Consider the following 16,966-nt stretch of genomic DNA (forward strand, 5'->3'; position numbering starts at 1 on the left):
TTCTGCAGCACAAAGTCAAGTTTGTACTCTGCTGATCCATGGGAAAGAATTCGCGACGGCATCCGGAAAAAACATAAAGGAAGCCAAAAAAAATTTAGCTACCAATTGCTGCAAGGAGATTGAAAATGATTTAGAAAGATTCAAATTTCTCTGTACGTGTCATAGGTAATGAATTTCATCTTTTTTTTTAAAGTACAGTATGTGCTGCGGAAAATAAACATTTAAAAAGCATCGGCCGGACGTTGCCTGACCCTTTTTTTCTATTTCTTCTCCTTTACCCTTTATAGTCATGGCTGCTACTGATTTAGATACTTTCTGCTTTCAAATTCCTAAGGTGGAACTTCATGCTCATTTAAATGGTAGCCTTAGCCCTGCCACCATGAAGGAATTGGTGGAACGTAAAAAAGATACCAAACCGGAGTTAAGTCAGTTCAAGATTCCTGAATCTCTAGATAGTATAGACGAGTAATCATTATGTATATGCTAATGTTCAAAGAGCATTTTTTTAAACTTAAACAATTATAATAGCTTCTTCCCCTTGTTTCGCTTTATATACCAATTGACTGACGACGAAGAAAGTGTCAAAGTGGCTACAAGAAGTGTGATTAATGAATTTGCCCAGGATAATGTTCAATATTTAGAATTAAGAACAACACCTAGAGCATGTGAAGAAACAGGTAAGTTGCTGATTACTTTATGTTTTGGATTCAATAGAGATCTAAGAGATGGAGGATAGGTATGACGAAAAATTCCTATATTGAGGCAGTCACTAGTGTAATTCAAGAGCCAAGAGAGGATATTATTGTTAAGCTCATCGTATCTATTGACCGCCGAAATACTTTGGAAGAAGCACAAGAAGCGGTTGATTTAGCTTTAGCTTTTCGATCTAAAGGTGTTGTAGGCATTGATCTTTGTGGTGATGTAAAGAAAGGATCATTTGAAAGTTTAAAGCCTGCCTTTGATAGAGCAAAGGAGCATGAATTTCCCGTAACGTTACATTTTTGTGAAGTGATTGAAAACTTGGCAGAAGCTCCCGAAATGCTAGCCTTTAGACCTCAAAGATTGGGACATGCTAGTATCCTTGATGAATCCTGTAGAAAAATCGTATATGAGAGCCATATACCAATTGAAATCTGTATGACCTCTAATATAATTTGCCGTACAGCCAATAGCTTTAAGGAACACCATATTAAGGAACTGATTGATGCTGATCACCCCTTTGTCCTATGTGTAAGAAAATGAGAATATTAATGTGAAGTTTAAACTAACGAGGACTTAAAATAGACTGACGATAAAGGTGTGTTCTTTTCTACTGTATCAAATGAATACAAAATAGCAGGAGAAACTTTTAACTTAACTTTTTCTGAATTATTTAATATTTCCTATCACTCAATCGATGCTATCTTTGGAGGCAATGCAGTAAAGACAATATTGCAAAATAATTTACTTGCATGGAAAAAGAAGCATATATTAGAGTTTTAATCCAATTTCAATTTTAAAAGTCAAATGCAGTAATTAGAATAATTGACTGCCAAATAAATACTGTATTTCCACTTCAATTTCGACCAAACCGGCAACTAAATTCGACCAACAAAAAATAAATTACGACCAAAAGTGACGTCTCATTTCGACCAAATGAACTTGCTTATTTCGTCCATTTGTGTACCTTTATTTCGACTAAATTAGAAAGAACTTTTCGACTAAAAATAAAAATAAGCTCGACCAAGCTGCAATGAGCTTTCAACTACATGGTCGAACTAAAGAGAAGTAAACATATACGGCTGGATAGCCCTATCCTTTTCTTTCTCTGTGTAATTCTGATACTGCTGTCTATTAGTTTTCTTCTTAGCTCTATTTTCTTCCACTATGTTAACTTGCGGCTCTTGAACTTGATTTGAGACTTCTGTATTGAAAACTTCATACATTTGAAATTTGTTTTGATCATTAAACTCATGGACGTTGTCAGATTCACTCATAATTAATAAAAGGAATTTTAGTTGAAAGCTCATTGCAGCTTGGTCGAGCTTATTTTTATTTTTAGTCGAAAAGTTCTTTCTAATTTAGTCGAAATAAAGGTACACAAATGGACGAAATAAGCAAGTTCATTTGGTCGAAATGAGACGTCACTTTTGGTCGTAATTTATTTTTTGTTGGTCGAATTTAGTTGCCGGTTTGGTCGAAATTGAAGTGGAAATACTGTAAATATAATGAATTCCTCATTTCATGTCAAATCGAGCAAATACGCGTTCAAATTGGCAGTTAAGAAATATGATATCTCCTTTTTGGATAATGTATCTAAATTATACTAATTTGTTGTTGGCTACCTTTACCAGTAAAATCAAAGCCTCTCTCCCATACCCAGCAATACCAACTGTTGAGAACCAACCGACCAACAGCATACGTCATTCTATGAGAGAACAAACAAAGCGTCATTAATAAAGCTGTATTAGTGGATATCCCGATTATTCTCACAAAAGAACCATTGTAAGCAGAACTGCAAGGTCAACAAACCTAAAAAAAACAGAACAATATGACAAAAAAAAACTCCAGTACAGTAATATTACCCAAATCATTCGCTTTCTACAAGTACAGATAAAGGCTTTGCGCACCAGATAAGATCATTATATTTATTCAGTTATCATTGTTTTCGTGATATAAAGAACAACAACTTCATTGATGTATATCATGATCTTTTCTTTTTCTTGACATCAAAGAAGCATTAAACCATCCTCTAAATCGATTGAATATTTAAAGGAAGAGTATAGAAAGAAACGCATAACAGTTGAAAGGGTAAATTTGTTCAGCAGTGTAATCTAGTGTGTTAAGCTTATCTAACCTAATACATGCAAAAGCTATAATAGAAACTCAAACGTGCACGGACTGCGGTGAAGATAAAGGCAGCTACTTGTGCAGTAAGTATATTTAGAAAGCAAGCCACATTGGATGTAAACTTAATCTAAATAATTTAAGTAAAAGGAAAAGAAAAAGGAAAGAAGACTACGATACAAAGGTTGATAAGTTAAAAGAAAGTGCCAGTGACTTGAAAATGAACAATCCAGCAGTAGTTCAGCTAGTATCGTCAAATTCAGGCCTTGCGATGGAACATATCATAGCAGTTCAAAATTCAAAAGTTGTCAAAATTTAAGCTTATACTTGATGAAACTTTGGAGAAACATTTTGGCAAGAACTTTGAGTGTTATACTCGCAATATGTCCCTAGAATCTGTTATTAGACCAGATTATAAATATATGTTTATAGGAAAAAGTTACTACTCTCAGCAAATTTATTGAAAATATTGTATTTCGCGCCCAAATATTTCTAAAGGCATATGTCGTTCAAAACCAAGGATCAACAGGTTCCATCAATGTTGTAATTCAGCAAAATCTTTGGTGCTTGATTTCTCAATTAACCATGGGCTAAAAAGTAATAAATCTTACGTATCAAATCCAATGGTTTTTGTGTTCAATGACTTCAGAGTATCATATCTTTCTACGTTTTTTTCGTTAAGGGTTCACTCGATTACTAGATATAGCGACTCTTTATTTGCTGCTTGTGTAATTTCCTCCATTACCTATCTGGATGACAGGTATTCTTTATCAAGAGTTAAAATACAGAGTAAAATTGTTTCGTTGGGTTTTTGTAGGTATTAACGACTTTAGAACACCACAGGTAAATGTTTAAATAATGAATTTTCTGTTCTTTTGTCAATGTATAACTGTATACTTGTAACAATTACAAGTAATGCAATATGAAATAATCCAAACCCGCCGAAGAGAAACATATCTCGTATTTTGGATTGCAAAAACTGTATAATGGTTTGGAACAGAGATGTGAATGTCAGCAAAAATATTCTTGACATCCCTTTCTCTATCTGGAGAGGTGAAGCTCGACCAAAACATTTACAAGGAATCGACACAGAGGAAAGGGTTTTGCCCTCACCGGTGATTTAGATATTTACAAGGTAATATATTTGATATTGAATGTTGATATGCCTTGCAGCCGATACTTACAATTCTTCTTTTTGTCTGAAAATTGCTCTTTTCTTGTTTGAAACCAACTTTTTACTAGTCTGAAATCATTTTTACTTTGTCTTCATTCAAATTGAAAACACTGTAAGTTAAACTGACTTCACTAGTAGTTCTCCACTTAGTTCTCTTCTTACTCTCTTCCTTTCCATTCATTTTTACCCTTGATCCTAAAGAGTTTTTTAGCTTCTTTTTATTCTTCCTTTTGATCTGACCCGGGTGAAGCGATGACTACAACACATCATGCGCCTATTGCAGCCTTGTAAAATATAAATAAAACACTCGTTTAAACGCAAGATAAGTTGAAGGAAACTTCTGTCCACTTTCCATCGCTTTCAATGGATTTGTGTTTTGTTGGAAAGTCTTTACTCTGCGCCACAGCAGCAAGCAACTCCAACAACTGCAGGCAGATTTAGCTACTTCCCATGCTGAGAGTTGCAAATTACAACAAGAGAACGTTTCCGCAAGGAAACAACTTGTTCTGAAGCCGCTGACCACAGATATCCCACTTTCTCCATCTGGACATACCGCATCGTCAACCGTTTCTTCCCTCCCTCGTAATCCTCCCACTCTATCAAAACGCCCCTCTTCACCTAGAGTTGCTAAGTCTAAATGCGATACTGCCCAACCTAGCCTGACTGCCATTGTCAGGCAGATTCCTTCACCTGCGGAACCAATAAGCTTTAAACACATCCATGTTCCCATTCGATTCCCTTCCCTCTACAACAATTATTCTCTCACCTTTGCAGATTTTCTATGAAACTGAGCTTCGTTCACAATTGAGCAAATTTAGCATCACAGTCTGTGAAGGTTTCGATTCCTTAGATGTCTCAATCATGCGTAACCCTATTCCCGTCAATGAACCCGCCGGTTGTAAAGTCCGACGTGCTCGCAAGGCATTCCTCCATCGAATCGACATCGCCCTGCAGCGATTCAGGGCTCCTATTCACAATGCTGCTGCCCACTTCTTTGACCAGTCTGGCCATATTGACCTTGAATATTTGGCGTTGTATAACCTTATCCTACCATAAAAGTACCGCGCAGGACACGTTTTTGACCATATGTAGCTTCCATGGATAAATGTCCAACGTGGATACCCAACCGCTTGTATCATCCTTTATGAACCTGACAAAACAAACCCGCGCTTACATTCTCAGCCTACTTCGGGCAAAGATTGCCCCAGAGCTCACACTGATCTCTATAACACGTCTTTCTCTCCTTACTTCTTCACTTTTTTTTTTGCCCTTACTCCCATGAGGAGATTTTTTTAGGTTCTTTTACGTTGCAGTTGATCTGACTTGGTCAATTATGGTGTATAAATACTGCGTGCTCATTTAAACCTTCAAATAAAATATCTTGTTTAAATAGAAGATACACTGAAATAAGCACATTGATTTCATGACAGAGTGATCAGCGGGGTTTATCGGCTTACCATTAAATCTCAGTGTCCATTGATGGTAACATGACGCAAATATTGAAAAAAATAAAAATATGCGCAGATAGAATACCTCTTTTATTTAGCAAATCCATTGTACAACTTTACTTTTTTTGATAATATGTCCTATTATTTAAGAAGGCTATCAAGGCGTACCAAAGCCACCTTGGGTACAAGTTTGTTAGGTTTTGGGCTTTATAGCTATGATTCCCGCAGTGAAGCTCAGATACTCGGCCGCAATGTCAGAACATTTTACAATGGCATTGCAGTCGCACTCGATTACAAAATCAACTTTAAACCTGGACCCAGCAAAGAAGACAGTGAGAGGATTGAAAACCTGCATGAAAGAGTGGCCAACCGGATCTTTGACGTCTTTGAACAGAACGGAGGGCTGTATATAAAGATTGGCCAAGTGATAGGCACTCAATCTGCCGTGCTACCGCCAGCCTATCAAAGACGAGCTCGAAAGCTGTTTGATGCCGCGCCCGCGGTGCCTTTTCGTGCAGTAGAACGCGTCTTTATGGAAGACTTTAATGGATTACACCCAAGTGACGTGTTTGCCGAGTTTGACTTGACACCGATCGCTTCAGCTTCCATTGCTCAAGTCCACCGAGCTCGATTGAAAACGGGTGAGATCGTGGCTGTTAAGATACAGAAACCGGCAATTCAGAAGCAAATCAATTGGGATCTGAGGGCTTTTCGTATCTTGCTCAAAGTGTACGAGTATGTATTTGATCTGCCTTTGGCTTGGTCCAGTGACTACGTTGAAGAACATATGCGCATGGAAGCTGACTTTCAAATTGAAGCAAGGTACATCAAATGAGGCAAAACGATCTCATAACGAGCTCATCCTCATGATTTATAGCAATGCAAAAAAAGCATGGGAACACCTTCAACAAGAGAAATCACTTGATGGGAAGGTGTACGTACCCAAGGTTTATGACGAATACACTTCAAAACGAGTGCTTGTGTGTGAATGGGTTGATGGTATACAGTTGACAGACACTAGAGAATTAAAAAATAGAGGATTAGACTATAAAGAAGCCATGAGAATTTCTGTAGAAGCCTTTTCTAGTCAAATATTTCGCACTGGATTTGTACATGGTACATTTTTATATATGCCTATTTTAGTTGTACTCATATTTTATGCTGTTTAGGTGATCCACATCCTGGCAATGTATTAGTGAGACATAACCCAAAAAAGAAAAGACAAGTACAGGTGATAATAATAGACCACGGTCTGTATATTCAAGAATCCGAAACATTTAGATTAGAATACTGTGAACTTTGGGAAGCTTTGTTCATGCTTGATATACCCAGGATGACACGAATATGTGAAAAATGGGGTATTCATGATGCCAATATGTTTGCCTCTATTACTCTTCAACGACCTTTTTCAGGAAAAAAATCGATTGATCAGAGTGTGGATGTAAAAGAAATGTATGACTTGCAAGTGCACATGAAGGACAGAATAAAGCATTTTCTGAGAGACCAAGAATTGTTTCCACGAGAGTTGATTTTTATCTCAAGAAACATGAATATTGTAAGAGCCAACAATAAATCAGTTGGAAGCCCTGTCAACCGTCTGAATTTGATGGCAAGGTGGGCTGTTCAATGTAAAGATGATAGAGGATCCTGGTTGAGTTGGCGATCTGTCATCTTTGAAGGAACACTATTGCTGATGAATATTGGATTTTGGTTTGTGCGATTACGAGATGAGATGAATAAACTAGTATTTGGAGTGAGTTCCAAAGGATTAGAGGACATATTAGACGAAAGAATGAAAGACGAGGCAAGTACTTTAATTGTCTTTTTGACTTTTTTAATTAATTATATTGTTATTATTAGATGTTTAGACAATTTGGTATTAAAGTAGATCCTTCTGTATTTGATGGATAATGAATAGTTTAAAATAAAAGAAAAAGTTGCATGTTTAGATGTTTTTAAACTAATAGAAGCTTCAAAAAAACAAGATGATACCAACTCAATAAAATTTTCAATATATTTTGAAAGACGCAAAGCCATCGTTTGCATTTCATTCCATGCTCTCGTTTCCATTTTAGACTATGTGGATAGACTATTTGATTACAAGATTCTTTTTGATGATAAAAAAAATTCATTACAGTTGAATCTTAAGCAGTCAAATTTAATTTACAAATACTTTGCCACATTGGTCTATGATTTTCGTACTTTTTTTTAAAAAAAGAAAAAAAACTTGTTAACGATTTTAGTTAAAAAGATAATGATTGATTGAAGCCAGGGCGAAATATCTGCTATTCGCAAGGACTTTGGTGAATCAATGAATATATTATTGTATCACTAGCGCATGAAAAGAGTATTAGAGAAGCGCACAAGATCAGGTATAGAAGTTATTAATATAAAATAGAGTGTACAAGCAGATGGTGTTGTCAGAACTAATTTGAATACTATGATTTATATTGTCAATTTTGATTTTCTTAAGGCTGGATTCCAGGAAAAAGCCTAATTCGTTTTCAGTCCTTATTGTGCACGAAAGACAGTGTATGATTATGCTTTGTAAACTATGTGACTTTGTTACCAATATCTTGCTTCAATTATGCACGTAGTAAGCGACTCTACATCACTAAGCTTACTACACTTTACTTTTCCTTTTACAACAGCCTAGGATCGTTCGATTGGATTAAGTTCAGGCGAGTAAGGAGGGAGGTACACTGGGGTATAACCTCTGTTAATGATCATAGGATCAATTACTTTGGGGATGTGGATGGGAGCATTATCCATGACAATGAAATAACCTCTCATTTCAGGAAACCCATCCATAATATCCATAGTATCGTTTAAAAAATGAAGATAATGGCCATCTTTGGTACCTTTAGGAACAGATAACCTATCCTGAGGCGTCTTCCTCTTCGTAGCTCCTACTACTTTTTTCCTCTTAACATTTCTAGACTCTCTCATGTTTAAGTTAACAACGCCAATGGCCGAGATAGCACCAATAACAGTGTGAGTGACTCCTCTAGCTGAAAGTGTTATGAGAATAACGATCACTGAGTCAGTTTTTGATTCTTTTCAAAAAAAAAAAAAAAAAAAAAAAAAAAAATCAAAACGTACTGTGTGTAAAAAGGTTCAGAGCTCATTTTTTTGAATTTGCGTTTATTAAAAGCAATATCCATAGACGAAGTAATTTTTAACGAATCGGCCCATTTGGGTCGATTGGGGTAATCTCTACTTGTTAATAAAAGTTTGATTTGCCATAGTCATTTCTTGTTCTTTTGTTACTTTGCTGACACATTGTCAAGACAGACTTCAAGTCTTGATATTACAAACCGAGTAGATCTGCCTGGGTTAGCCGCTGCCAAACAACATGTATAGTACTATAGCAGATTTATCTCTCATTACACAATTTGAAACGAGTAAAGCTTAAACTAAATTTAAACAAGCATACTATAGTTTATTGATTTATTAATAAGGGTATTTTGAGGGAAACTCGATAAGCGGTATGAAAATTATATTTTATGTTTTTCGTTATTTACGCTATTTTCGCTTTTTCTTCCTTCAGCTTAAGCTTCAGTGCCTTCTTCCTCACCGCTTCTTCTTCTCTTTTTTTTTTACTTGCTTCGACACTGAAACAAGGTAACAACAGGTCTTTCAATGGTTCTACTTTTTTACGTCGGCAATCTCTTTTCTTACAAGCTTATCACTCTCCTCCATAATTAATCTTGCTTGGTAGACAACCTTTAATATTGTGAGGAGCTGATTAGATATGTCATCAACTTCCTCAGGCAAATCAATTGAGCTCAAAGGGGTAATTCTTGTTACGTACCCTGCTGATGAATCACAGAGAACCATGGTAAATTTAGTTTCTAAATAAAGAAAAATTCATCATTAGGAAAGGGGTAAGGGACGATGTTACAATTGCAAACCTTTACTTACCATACAATAAATATCCGACAAGAGTGAATTGACGAATTCAACTAGGTGCCGCTCTATATAAACTATACATCATATCTTTCAAGACTTTTGTCATTTTAAACGAACCGTCGTAGAGCTGCTTTGTATCATCGTCAAACCGACGACATTCACAGCAGCCATACTTCAATCTTTGGCGAGTAAAGAGCAGATCGACTTTTCTTTCCGTAATCTTTCTCTCCATTTTTTCTTCAGCTGCTAATATTCTACCAAGATTTCTACTAACAAAAGAAGATTTACTTGATTTCTCACCTCTAAATTATTGGAAACACAACCAATTCTGTTAGTAATTAGAATTTTGGGAATAAACTGAAGGTTGTACTTTACCCGATACAATTTATTTTAGAATCATCCAGAACGGTGTCGAGAAAAAATCAAATTCTGCGAAGTATATCGCCTTCAGTTTGATGGTTGAGCGGCAATTGTTGATATTTAAAAAGCTTAATATAATTAAGCACTGTATCTTTAGCCCATTCACAGGCAGTGGAATCAAATTCTTGTTTCAAATACTGCTTAAATGAGTCAGCATCGGGAAGCTTTCGAGCTTCAAGTATAAAATTATTTAATTCTGCTGGCAATGCTGGAAGATCCTTTTCATTGCAATTCATCATTTCAGCAATATCTTGATCACTGAAATATTTCTTCCAACTTTCGTCGCTTAAATCGAGAATGAGAGAGTGTACTGGACTAAAAAATAATTTTATAAGTATGTTGCGATAAAAAAACATTATTCGATACTTACTACTCGAAATTACAAGCAAGTACAAACTCTTTCATCTTTTTCTCTACGACCATACCAGAAGACAATTTCCACATAGAAGATTCATTTAAATCTTCATACAATTTTTTAATATAATCCTTGTCTAGAAAAGATAACCTTGGTTGTTTTGGAGCAGACGAGGCAGAAGAGGATGAATTTAATGATGATGAATTTTTAGAAACGCTCCAAAAGGTTGAATGTTGGATGAACAATACTCATCTTTTTGCAATACAGTAGTCGCTCTATTTAAGGGTGTCTGATTTAAGGGTATTTTCTATTTATGGGTGAGTTTCTAAAGAACGGCATAAGTCCCCAGCATAAATACCACTATATCACTATTCTATTTAAGGGTGCAACGCAAATATTTTTTACCACTAAATAGAAAATTTTTTATAAGTGATAGTTTTTTGGAGCACTCTAACAATAAATTTTTTACTTTGTAAAATAAGATCGAAGATCTGCTTGCTCTTTTGATTTATTTAATTCAGCACACGAGTCAGCCAATCCCATTCGAATTTGGCGATGTAATTTACGATCAAGATCGTCCAAAGGAACTTTGTACATGAGAATAGTTTCATAGGCTTCTCTCAACCGTTTTTTACACTCTACTATATCGACACGCTGCTCATCTTGCTCTGTATTACCATTTTCTTCTGTTTCATTTATGTTGCCTTCTGCCATTTCTTCATTATTAGTAGTGCTTGTTGTATAATATACTATCATCTCGCTTTCATCTGCTTCAAGGTTCAACTGGCTAACATCAGTAAATTTGCTGTCAAAGTTCCCGAGGAGATCTGGGAGCATTCCATTTATTGTTTCTGGTTTTACTTTAAGCCATGCATTAGCTAGAAAAAACATATCCTGAGCTTAATCCATTTTGTAAACATTCAGATTATCCAAATTTTTACTGATATACAGACATAAAGCACGATCGTACTGCTGGGCTCGGAAGTGTGCCTTAAAGTTGTCAATAATTCCTGTCTATACAAAATATTAATGAGAAAACTGTAAAACAAAAAGACAGTTTATATAACATTTTATCAACAAATAATAGGGTACCTGCATCAAGAGTCTGTAGCTTGTTAGTCGTGTTTGCTAGGAGAAATATCAATTTAATATTGTTGAGCAAAATTCTTATTTTATGAATGGATGCATTATCCAAAAGAAGAGCAATTTTTCGATTCTGTCTTCCAAAGGAAACATTTAACTTTTTCACGTATGTTGTCATCCAAGCATTAGTAGAATAATGGTATTCAATCTCATGTTTTTTTTCCAATTGCGGTCATGAATAACAAATTAGCTCTTGCTTTAAAGCATTTAGGGCTCTTGTCTTGTGCGATAACAATTGGTTGCCCTTTGTGTAAGTCCCATCCGAGTTACAGAGCAACCCAACTGTCAGACGAGTTTTACTTTTTTTAGGCTACCAAGCGACTCGGAATATATGGTTCTTCTTGGTGGTTGCTGGTAATATAAACCTGTTTCATCAAAATTCATGATATCTGCGGGATCACATGGCCCAAGAAGTTCTTCCATCTTCCTCAATTCGTTCTGAATGTTTACAGAAGAGATATCTACTGAGGCACTTTCACCATGCATTAGCCTATATTTACTTCAATTCGCTTAAAAAGTTTGGTGAGCCATCCAGAAAAAAATGAAATTTCATTTTCAAGAATTCTATCCTCCACTCAAGCAATAGGTCTTCATCAATTTGAGGATAGCGTGTTGTTTTTAGACTTTTGCCATTATTGACAACATTGATATTACTATATAACGTTTCAGCATTTTTGAGCATGTTTGATATAGTCTGTTGTGCAAGTGGTTGATCTAAATTGAATTTCTTCATAGCCCATTCACTTAATTCTGTTTGATTAAGACGATCAGTAGCATTTTGATCCAAAAGCTCAATTTTTTGAGAAAGAAAGGCGTACACGTTTATTATTAGACATTTTTTTTATAGATAGAATCTAATCAAAGAAAATAAATTTTGTTATGTCATATTTATTCTTGTCAAAATTATTTTGAGCCTACGATTCGTATATTATACTTCCAGCAACTTTGATCAAGTCTTAAGCAAGTTTTGATTTGTTAATGTCCTTACACAATTACCAAATCTATACCAACTGACAATGGCCTATGTGGAAACATGTTGTACAAACATATCTATAATGCAGCTACAATGCATATTAAGTGATTTCAATTTTTTAACAGCTACGAATTTCGATTTAAGGGTATGTTCTATTTAAGGGTGGATATTCCAAAAATTTTGGCCACCCTTAAATGTAGCGGCTACTGTATTCAAGTATTCTTTAAGATCATCAGGAATACTGGGCAATTGTGGTGCTCTATGCTGTCTGATTTCATTTAACTCTGCTACTGTGAAATACTGCTTCCAAATAAAATCATCTGGATCAAGTATCAGCGAGTGTACTGGGTGTTCGTATATTGACTTCAGTTAATTTTTTCATTTGATCGTCAACAACCTTTCCTGTAGACAACTTCCAATTGCCAAAAGTGGGAATGCTATTGTACAGATCGATAACATGCTCTTTTTCTAGTTTGGTCAATTTGTAATTCGAGTTGGTTGATTTACTGGTTGATGAACATTCAGGATTTTCAAAGTTCAACGTATCAAAACAATCTTTGTTCGCTTCAAGAAGTCTGTAAGTCATCGCCTTAGCAACAGCCTTGATCTTTCTTTTCCAATCACCTTTGTATACGTTCAGGCTTTTTCCGTTATAGTTGTTCTCTATTAAATCTGATAGTTCTACAACTATGTCCCTTAGAGCAAACCCAACGGTCCCTATTAAATTAACTCTAATACCCTGAAATCAAGAAGTTGTCACCCAACGGACCCTATTAGCGGCCCTATTAAAGTTAATAGGTCTTAAAATTCCGCCCAAAGGTATTAACGTTAATAGGAATTATCAGACCTATTATCTTTTGTGTAATGCTATATGTAAATCATGTTAATGATGGATCTTTAACTTTTTCGCTTATATGTCACCTCAGAATACATCCAGTTGAGTTCTCTATACATTGAGCATGCAATAAGTTGATGGATGATTGCATTTTTAGTTTAAATAAAGCTGAATTTTACCATGATAAGCATTGCAAAACAACTTCGACTACATCGCAGAATTTTCTGACATACGAAAATATTCATCTACACAGTCGGCAGAGTAATCATGGGTTTTGAAGTGCACAGAGTGATATCCGTATTCACAAGCTACCTGGTGGGTGGCAGCTACCATTTTCTGGTAAGATAAAAATCTAGCTTTGCTAATAGTCTTGTGCTTATACTGAAGAAAGCGGTAATCCTTAAGTTAAATGACTTTAATAATACCAATAAACACGCTTCGGCGCATTCTGAAGCAGTAGCAAAAAGTTTTTTTGTCGTAGGTTGGTGATTACAAGCAACCATCTGCAATGAGACGAAGATGATCCCCACTGCGATCTTGGTTGACAACTTTATGACCACAAAATGACCTGACATAGTGGGTTTCTTCGTCATATTCAAGATTAAAGCCTTTCAAAGCAAGAAGGTACTAATTTGCTACGTTTTGGAATTGTTTAAATTTGCTGAATCGTTCTGCTACAGCTGCGTAAACATCGCCAGAGCTCATGTCAATTTTAAAAAATATAGTGTTGAAATTTTAATAGGGTACGAGTTAAAAGGGACCACAAAGTGACATCCTCACAAAAGGTATTAAATATTTAGTTCCGACCGATTGAATTTAATACTTTAATAGGGACTGTTGGGTTTGCTGTTAGGAAAACAAAAAGATAGAATTGGAGCTTAAGGTTTTTTTATGGTCGTTCTTTATTTTAAAACGCGAAACTCTTATCAAGAGTGATCTCTTTACAAAAATGGTAACTTTGTACAAGTGTCATCCATCACCCCCCCCTTTTTTTTACTTAACTCTACTTTTAATTAAAGAAAGACTATTTTATTGAACACTCTGGTGAAATAGTTACAGTATTTTATCGTTACTTGAATAATGAAAACATCTTTATTATTTAAGATTAAAGAAACATAGTATAACTCTTAGTAAGTTTTACCATTAAAGCTTGATAGCCACATCTATTTTTCTCTATTCATTATTTCTAATTACTATTCAGTTTTTATCCCTTTTGTCTTGAATACGGTACAATTTAAAATGAAAGATCATAGGGTTTCTATTATCGGTTCCTTTTCTTTTCAATGAGACAGCTATTTAATATAACAAACATAAATCATTTGTTGAGCGTTGTGTTAGTATTTAAAATAGAGTATTTAATTAGCATTACTTCCTTATAAACATAATTTACTTTTGATTTGTTAATAAAAAAACCCTGCGTTATTTATAGTAGTATTTCTGGCATTTTGCTGTTATTTCTTTCTACGCTTTGTTATGAGGATTGACTTAACACGGTTTTTTGTAACAGTTAGGGATGGATAAATTATTTTTGAAAAAATGTATTTACCTTCAGCAGTTCAAGAGATTGTGCTTTTTAAAAACTGTCATACAACATTGCGTGCAGATGGGTATGGTTTATCTTGTTCGATTCCTTGAAATGCAGATTCAAAGGACCATTCGCCCACGTTGGTATTTTCAAGGTGATTGGAAGTCATGGTGAATGAAGAAAAGACTTTTTTTTTACTTCCCTTTGCAGCTCGTATAACTATAACCAAATATGATTAACCAAAATCAAGATATGAGACGCTGGTAAAAAAAAAAAACATTAAAAAAACTTGTTTGTTTAAAAGAAAAAAAGTAGCACAGTTTTACATTCAGTACCTAAATATTCCATGCCTTTTCTCAAGCAATGTTACCGTACTAAGAATTGAAACATTGAGATACCAATATACTCTAGTTACGTATCTTTGTATTAACCGACAAATTAAATCTTATCCCTCGACAATAGAAGATAGGACATTCATCGTAGACATGGCTTTAAAAATATTGCTTTGAACAAGCTTCTCCGGATCAAGGCCAATTTGATTTTTTGCAAACGCCAATTTGATCTTTTTGTGGCCGACAATTACTTTTTTTGTAACCGACAATATCCACCAGCCGGACTGTATGAGTCTCAACAATCTGATGGGTAGGTAACAACAGTTGTAACAAAATACAGAACTTGATGATATGATGTTTATTAACTAAAACAATTTCTGTAAAAAAAATCAAGTCTTGGTTCCAATACGCCTGTTAGTCAGCTTAATGAAAATCATAAGACCCATCTGGTAAATTTTTTTGATGAGGATGCTTCTGCAACTATTCAGGACGTAGTAGAGAGTTTGACTGCGAACTTTGCTGGTCTAGAAATTAAGAAATCAAGAGTAGCCGAGTTTATGAGCGAAGAGTGCAACTTAAGCATCAAAATTGTAAGCCGTCATCCTCTTGGTAGAAGCAAAGAAGGAACTCTTTAAGCTCGTGCTTACTGGGTTAACAATGATAACATGGATTACCTGAAAAATTGTATCTTTGTTGATGAATCTGTATTTGATATCAATAAGCGTCGTAGTCGTGGATGGTCTAAACGTGGCACCCAAGCCGTTGTCAAAACACCTTCAGCTAGAGGAGTCACTCACACTGTTATTGGTGCTATCTCGGCCATTGGCGTTGTTAACTTAAACATGAGAGAGTCTAGAAATGTTAAGAGGAAAAAAGTAGTAGGAGCTACGAAGAGGAAGACGCCTCAGGATAGGTTATCTGTTCCTAAAGGTACCAAAGATGGCCATTATCTTCATTTTTTAAACGATACTATGGATATTATGGATGGGTTTCCTGAAATGAGAGGTTATTTCATTGTCATGGATAATGCTCCCATCCACATCCCCAAAGTAATTGATCCTATGATCATTAACAGAGGTTATACCCCAGTGTACCTCCCTCCTTACTCGCCTGAACTTAATCCAATCGAACGATCCTAGGCTGTTGTAAAAGGAAAAGTAAAGTGTAGTAAGCTTAGTGATGTAGAGTCGCTTACTACGCGCATAATTGAAGCAAGTGAAGCTGTACCTGTTGAACATCTCAGAGGATTTATTCAACATTCAGTAAATCAATTTGATAACTATCTTAAGGTCGCTATATAACATCAATACAATCATAATAAATAATTTTCGACCAACTGATTTTCAAAAAAAAAAGTGACCAAGTGAATTTTGAAAAAATGACCAAATGAAGTTCAAAAAAGTGTCCAATTGAGGGTGGACGCACTGTAACCTGAAAAACTTCTACCTAAAAATTACATGGTGGCTCCTGACGTGGCAGAATCAAAAATCAAACTGGTGGCTGTGACCTGAAGAAGGGTTTTTGTTGATGCTATAAATTTAGCTGAAACCCTGAGCTGTATAACAGTGGATCAGCCTTTATTGTCTCCGTTCAAATCGATTCGGGATACAATTGATAAGGAACATTGAGTACTACACTTGCTGAAATTTTCTTTTTTTGTCGAGAAATAATAATTCAATGGATCTCACAAAAATAAATCAATCAGATATGAATTGAAACAGCATATTCTTTACTATCCATCTTTAATACTTTTATATTCTCTTTGACCAAAATATTCTTTGTGATCTTGTATTTAACTCAAGTTACACAGAATACCGCCATTCTTTTTTTAAAAGAAAAGAAAGAAAACCAGGTAATCAAAACAGACTATTTAATTTGTATAGCTATTTTTATGAATTAAAAAAAAATTATTTAGGGTTGATCATAGACTTTCCTACTTGTTGATGATATTCAATGATCAAAATATGCTCCCATCCTAGGTTAAACTATTACCATTAATACATGCGATCTATGCGTCAACATG

The 16,966-nt window shown here is 35.2% G+C and overlaps 8 protein-coding genes across 8 annotated transcripts; 3 read left to right on the forward strand and 5 right to left on the reverse strand.

Moving 5' to 3' along the window:
* Positions 1-289: 289 nt before the first annotated feature.
* RO3G_10095 (uncharacterized protein) lies at positions 290-1,242 on the forward strand (the record flags this gene model as incomplete). Its single annotated transcript, XM_067664680.1, has 3 exons — positions 290-465; positions 529-677; positions 737-1,242. The coding sequence occupies 3 exons, from the start codon at positions 290-292 to the stop codon at positions 1,240-1,242; spliced, it is 831 nt and encodes a 276-aa protein (XP_067520781.1).
* Positions 1,243-4,256: 3,014 nt separating this feature from the next.
* RO3G_10096 (uncharacterized protein) lies at positions 4,257-5,011 on the reverse strand (the record flags this gene model as incomplete). Its single annotated transcript, XM_067664681.1, has 3 exons — positions 4,257-4,274; positions 4,395-4,706; positions 4,871-5,011. The coding sequence occupies 3 exons, from the start codon at positions 5,009-5,011 to the stop codon at positions 4,257-4,259; spliced, it is 471 nt and encodes a 156-aa protein (XP_067520782.1).
* Positions 5,012-5,581: 570 nt separating this feature from the next.
* Positions 5,582-7,359, forward strand: RO3G_10097 (uncharacterized protein; the record flags this gene model as incomplete). The annotated part of the gene is made up of 4 exons (XM_067664682.1): positions 5,582-6,270; positions 6,326-6,564; positions 6,693-7,201; positions 7,309-7,359. The coding sequence occupies 4 exons, from the start codon at positions 5,582-5,584 to the stop codon at positions 7,357-7,359; spliced, it is 1,488 nt and encodes a 495-aa protein (XP_067520783.1).
* Positions 7,360-8,100: 741 nt separating this feature from the next.
* RO3G_10098 (uncharacterized protein) lies at positions 8,101-8,397 on the reverse strand (the record flags this gene model as incomplete). Its single annotated transcript, XM_067664683.1, has 1 exon — positions 8,101-8,397. One exon carries the CDS (start codon positions 8,395-8,397, stop codon positions 8,101-8,103), a length of 297 nt encoding a protein of 98 aa, XP_067520784.1.
* A 1,385-nt stretch (positions 8,398-9,782) lies between these two features.
* Positions 9,783-10,185, reverse strand: RO3G_10099 (uncharacterized protein; the record flags this gene model as incomplete). Its single annotated transcript, XM_067664684.1, has 2 exons — positions 9,783-10,095; positions 10,151-10,185. The coding sequence occupies 2 exons, from the start codon at positions 10,183-10,185 to the stop codon at positions 9,783-9,785; spliced, it is 348 nt and encodes a 115-aa protein (XP_067520785.1).
* Positions 10,186-10,508: 323 nt separating this feature from the next.
* Positions 10,509-10,849, reverse strand: RO3G_10100 (uncharacterized protein; the record flags this gene model as incomplete). Its single annotated transcript, XM_067664685.1, has 2 exons — positions 10,509-10,542; positions 10,605-10,849. 2 exons carry the CDS (start codon positions 10,847-10,849, stop codon positions 10,509-10,511), a joined length of 279 nt encoding a protein of 92 aa, XP_067520786.1.
* Positions 10,850-12,576: 1,727 nt separating this feature from the next.
* On the reverse strand, positions 12,577-13,205 carry RO3G_10101 (uncharacterized protein; the record flags this gene model as incomplete). Its single annotated transcript, XM_067664686.1, has 2 exons — positions 12,577-12,914; positions 13,154-13,205. The coding sequence occupies 2 exons, from the start codon at positions 13,203-13,205 to the stop codon at positions 12,577-12,579; spliced, it is 390 nt and encodes a 129-aa protein (XP_067520787.1).
* A 2,403-nt stretch (positions 13,206-15,608) lies between these two features.
* RO3G_10102 (uncharacterized protein) lies at positions 15,609-16,082 on the forward strand (the record flags this gene model as incomplete). Its single annotated transcript, XM_067664687.1, has 1 exon — positions 15,609-16,082. The coding sequence occupies one exon, from the start codon at positions 15,609-15,611 to the stop codon at positions 16,080-16,082; it is 474 nt and encodes a 157-aa protein (XP_067520788.1).
* Between the last annotated feature and the right edge of the window lie 884 nt (positions 16,083-16,966).

Source organism: Rhizopus delemar, genomic scaffold, assembly GCF_000149305.1.
Source record: "Rhizopus delemar RA 99-880 supercont3.7 genomic scaffold, whole genome shotgun sequence".
Lineage (NCBI taxonomy): Eukaryota > Fungi > Mucoromycota > Mucoromycetes > Mucorales > Rhizopodaceae > Rhizopus > Rhizopus delemar.